We start from the raw sequence: 5,000 nt of genomic DNA on the forward strand, positions 1-5,000 counted from the left end.
ACACACACACACACACACTTTCTCGCGCTGTCAGACTGAAACCAGATTCAGAGTCGGTGTTGAGGCGGATGAACACCAAGGATCACAGGTCTGAGTGTGTGAGTGTGTGAGTGTGTGAGTGTGTGCAGGGTAGAAATGCCGCCTGTGTTCAGTCTCACTAGAAATAAAACCCAGAGTGAAACTTAACGCAGAATCCTGTGATGTTCTAATAAACTTCCGGGTTGATTTATTTCACTTGATGTGATTTTCACACGGCATTTGATCATCTAACGTTTTTTTTTACACCAAAAATGAACTATTTAGTGTTTAGATATTTAAGTGTTTCACTTCGTTGTTATTTAAAATTATAAAACGCACTAAAACATTAAATCATATTCTTATATCAGCTGCTTCCTGTATAAAAAAACAGTTTTATAGAAATATGTCATATTTTTCCTCTTAAGAATTAAAATAATTCAATAAAAGTGTTCATCCAGCACTAAACACTGTAGTCATCAACTCAAGACGTGACGTCATCATTGTTTAGGACTTTAGTGAACACTGCAAGTGTTAATTCAACAATTTAGGAATCTCCAGAGTTAAAATGAACTCTATGGACATTCAAGAGTTAAACCATTGCAAATGTGTTAATTCCTCTGTCCTAACATTGTTACTAAATCAACACAAGAGTTAACACTATCAAAGCAAATCCAGCTCTGTGTGTGTTAATTACACCGTGCTAATACAACAACGAAATATCTGAGAGTACTGTAGGTGTTTGTTCACAATAATGAACACTACATGTGTTAAGTTGAGGAAAAAGTAGATTCAACGACCTATGGGTTAATTAAACGACCCTTAACTAACAATAACAAGTTATTACAGTGCTGTATGTTATGTAACACTTTAGGTGTTAATTCAGCAGTGTTGAATCAAACTCAATGCAGTGTGTTCGATTTAATCTGTCCTTATTACTAATGCAGTTCAACCAATGGATGCTCACTAGAGTTAATTCAGCTCTGTAAAGTCTGCAAATCTATGTGTTAATTCATGTCTATGACGTGGTGAATTGACTTTTGTAGAGTTAATTTAACTGAACGCTGCTGTATATTAAAGCTACATACATTTTAGTATTTATTTTATTTATTCCTTTAGTATTCTGTATGTGAAGACTAATGGTCTTTAGCATGTCCACACCCTGTGTTTTATTGACCATAAATACACAGAAACACTGCAAATTGTTTTGTTTTCTTAATATTATTTCTTTAACTGCTTTAAACTTTTTGAACTGAATTAGTTTTTACATGTTTTTACAATGGGAATGTAGTTTTATTTCACTATGGCACAAAATAATAAACACTTAAGGAAAATACAAAAATAGAAGCAAAGCCGGTTATGAAGTTTGGAAAGTTTAGAAACTTCTACTTTGTTTAAAAGCTAAAATCATCCAAATATTCACAAAAAATGTGTAACGTCGCGTTTATAAAATGGTCGATTTTTTTTTCTTTTCAACACATTTAGCGTAGATTTTAACATCATCATTGCATCATTCTTTTACGTCTGAAAATCTGAAAAAGGGTTTTGAGACTTTTGAAATTTAAAAGTCAAACATTTTCACATTTTTCATCTGAAGTTTGAAGGCCATGTGAATGTTTTATTTTTAGATTTTGTTTTAAATTCTTTTTTCCCCCTTTTTTTTATTAATGTGTGATTTTCAATATTTTTTCCTTATTTCTTTCACATATTTAAAAAAATTGTTAGAGAAGAAGAAAAACATCTCAGTTAATTTCATGTCAATGTCTGAAGCCAGTGTGTGTGTGTGTGTGTGTGTGTGTGTGTGTGTGTGTGTGTGGTTTCTTCTCTTTCTTTCATTTTATTTGGTGTAAATACGGGGATTTATTTAATTATATAATTTACAATATTATTTCCCTTGTGATTCCATAAGATCAGATGGAAACAGATGAAATAATAAATAAATAAATAATACATTTTAGTCCTGTATTTTCACCTAGTTTTTGTTTCTTTTCCGCACATTTTTTTAGACTTTAATATTTGGTGATAAAGCTGCATAACACATCATTCATTACAGATTTCTCAGACCTCCATAACGTGCCTATTTATTTATTCACCAATTTATTTTGTGCAGCACAAACATCTTTGTTCATTTTGTTGCAGTGTTGTAGAGCGTTGAAGCAAACCGTCAGTTGGACAAAAATGTTCACGTGTTAATTCAATACTGTGGTGTTCATTCAAATCTGTAGAATTGGGCAGAAGCGCATCCTCCTCCTCCTCCTCCTCCTCCTCCTTCTCATCTCCAGTGTATGTGTGAGTGTGTAAATGTGTTTAGCGAGTCACATGAGTGTGTGATGTCCAATGAAGGCGCCTCTCCTCTCCTCCCGGCGCATAAAGCGGACTCACTCACACACACTCAACATGGGCGAGCGGGGACGGTGCAGCAGCTGAACACCATCTCACACAACTTCACACACTCCATCTCCATCTCCAACTCGTGTGCGCGCGCGCGCGTGTGTGTATATGTATGTATCTATGTGCGTGTGTCTGTTTGGACACGTCCGGAGCTGCTGAGGAGCGTCGCCGTCTTTTTCCTTATACACACAACACACACTGAGTCCAATGCTGGAGGCGCAAAGTAAAGGTAAGAACATCAGCGCAAATCAGAAAATAATGAGAAAATAATCTGAAATAATACGTTCAAAACTATTCTCTCTCTCTCTCTCTCTCTCTCTCTCTCTCTCTCTCTCTCTCTCTCTCTCTCTCTCTATCTCTATATATATATATATATATTTATATATATATATATATATATATATATATATATATATATATATATATATATATATATAGTGCAGAAATTCTGTAAACCCGTGAAAACAACCAAAATAAAACCAAACAAAAATAGAATAATAACACGGCTTAGTATAACAAAATATAGATTAAGTAAATACGAGTAAAAATGTGTTTCCTTATGTCTCTAATAATACAATAATACAATAAGTTATTTGACTTTTATAAGAGTACGCCATTTTGTAGATTTTATTTTACAGAAGTTGCAGAAAGCTACAGAAATGAATATCGATGTATCAAAATGTACATCTGTGTGTATTTCTGCTGGACATAAAGTCGGGTCAAATGTTGTTGTTTTTTTATAAACTCTAGCTTCAACTTCCAGTAGCTTATATTTATTTTATATCACAGAATATAGAAAATAATTCTATAAAATATTTATGCTGATAGCAAATGTTTAGGGACGTATAATGAACATAGAGTCCACTATTATGCTCATGTAGCTGTTGATGTCTGTTATATAAAAGATTTTTCGGGACTCATTAAGACAAAAAGCGATGAGCTTTATGTACAAAAAAACTTTCAGTTCTGTTACTTTCAGTTTAATTGTCTACCAAAAGGTGTGGTTATTATGGCTGGCTTATCTTTGTTCTTGGTAAAATTATGATTATTATTATTATTGTTGTTGTTGTCGCCTTTAATGATATTAAACTGGACAGTTAATAATGTTAAATGGGCAGCCATTTAAGCTATATGTGTTTTTCATTTCTTTATTTTGGTAAAGTTTGTTCTGGAGTTTTTCTGTTTCTGTAAATCCAGAAATCATTTATTAAGTTTTGCATGCTCACGATTTTATAAAATACTCGTTTATATTATTTTATTGCTAATTATTTGCATATATAAGTATTAAGAATAAGAGTAATGAATACAATAAAATATCGGTAAAGCAAATTCGTCCTAAAATAAATAGAAATATCTAAATGAGACTGTTTTCTTGTGGGAACTGCGCTGAATTGTTTATATGAGAAATGTATTTTGTATGATGTGTGATTTGTAAATCAGACCTAATAAGTATTTGATAATTTGTTGGTTTGTTAGTTGAATCAAGCGTAAACAATCCAGATCAATGTTCATTTCATTAGCCGAAGTGTTTTATTTAACCGCCTTAAAGCGACATTAATGTTGTAATTCACGTCAGTTCTTTTTAATCCGAAATGACCTTGATCAAATAAAGGAAAAATCCTCTTTTGAGCCTCTCTCTCTCTCTCTCTCTCTCTCTCTCTCTCTCTCTCTCTCTCTCTCTCTCTCTCTCTCTCTCTCTCTCTCTCTCTCTCTCTCTCTCTCTCTCTGGCTGCGATTTCTCTGACGTCAAATACATTAGACTCTTACACCTGTACCCTAAAAATATAGGCATAAGAATGTTTTTGTTTAAAAATCTAAACGACTGTTGGGTATATTTTTTATGCTTCAATAAAAAAGCCTCGCATATCCACGTCACAGTAAGATATGTACAGACTGGAACGTTATAATGATTGCATTATAAAAATCTCCGACATCACACCTAACACTGCAGTGACTTGAATCTGTTGTTAATGACACTTTCCCCCTCTTTTTAAAGAATGACCAAATAAAATAGAATACTAATCAGTATGAATTACAGATTATTCAGTATAGTGTATAACTATAATAAAATCATGGTGATATAGAGCTTCAGATTCGATCGCTCGAGATCCTAAAATGTACCCATTAAAATGTATTATTCGGGATTACCTTTTGGCACTGTGTGTGTGTGTGTGTGCTTGTATCTGTCTGTGTTTGTGTGTGTGTGTGTTTGTGTGTGTGTGTGTGTGTGTGTGTGTGTGTGTGTGTGTGTGTGTGTGTGTGTGTGTGTGTGTGTGTGTGTGTGTGTGTGTGTGGTGGGGGTTAAGTGGACATGCTTGCAAACATCCACAACACCTGAGCTTTCTGTTAAAAGGGTGCACGAGCACCTCGTTAGCTCCTCTTGAGCAGACGTGAAGGGGTGTGTGTGTGTGTTTGTGTGTGTGTTTGTGTGTGTGTGTGTGTGTGTGTGTGTGTGTGTGTGTGTGTGTGTGTGTGTGTGTGTGTGTGTGTGTGTGGCTCAGAACGCCACACATGCTGCAAATGGACTCTGCATCCTAGAGCTTTAGCCTAGATATGAATTTTATTTTTTAAAATTTTATTTCAAATCATATTTA

The 5,000-nt window shown here is 34.1% G+C and overlaps 2 protein-coding genes across 4 annotated transcripts in view; one reads left to right on the plus strand and one right to left on the minus strand.

The window, feature by feature from the left end:
* Window positions 1-5,000, minus strand: part of adgrd2 (adhesion G protein-coupled receptor D2) — a 46,868-nt gene that overhangs the window by 5,085 nt on the left and 36,783 nt on the right. The gene's annotated exons all lie outside the window — the stretch shown is intronic.
* Window positions 2,329-5,000, plus strand: part of nr5a1a (nuclear receptor subfamily 5, group A, member 1a) — a 27,132-nt gene continuing 24,460 nt past the window's right edge. For all 3 annotated transcript variants that reach the window (XM_047800028.1, XM_027148611.2, XM_027148774.2), the window contains exon 1: window positions 2,329-2,635. In XM_047800028.1, the coding sequence (XP_047655984.1) occupies window positions 2,614-2,635 (22 nt within the window). In that variant the 5' untranslated portion in view covers window positions 2,329-2,613. The remainder of the gene's footprint in view (window positions 2,636-5,000) is intronic.

The sequence above is a fragment of the Tachysurus fulvidraco genome, chromosome 14 (assembly GCF_022655615.1).
Source record: "Tachysurus fulvidraco isolate hzauxx_2018 chromosome 14, HZAU_PFXX_2.0, whole genome shotgun sequence".
Taxonomy (NCBI): Eukaryota; Metazoa; Chordata; class Actinopteri; order Siluriformes; family Bagridae; genus Tachysurus; species Tachysurus fulvidraco.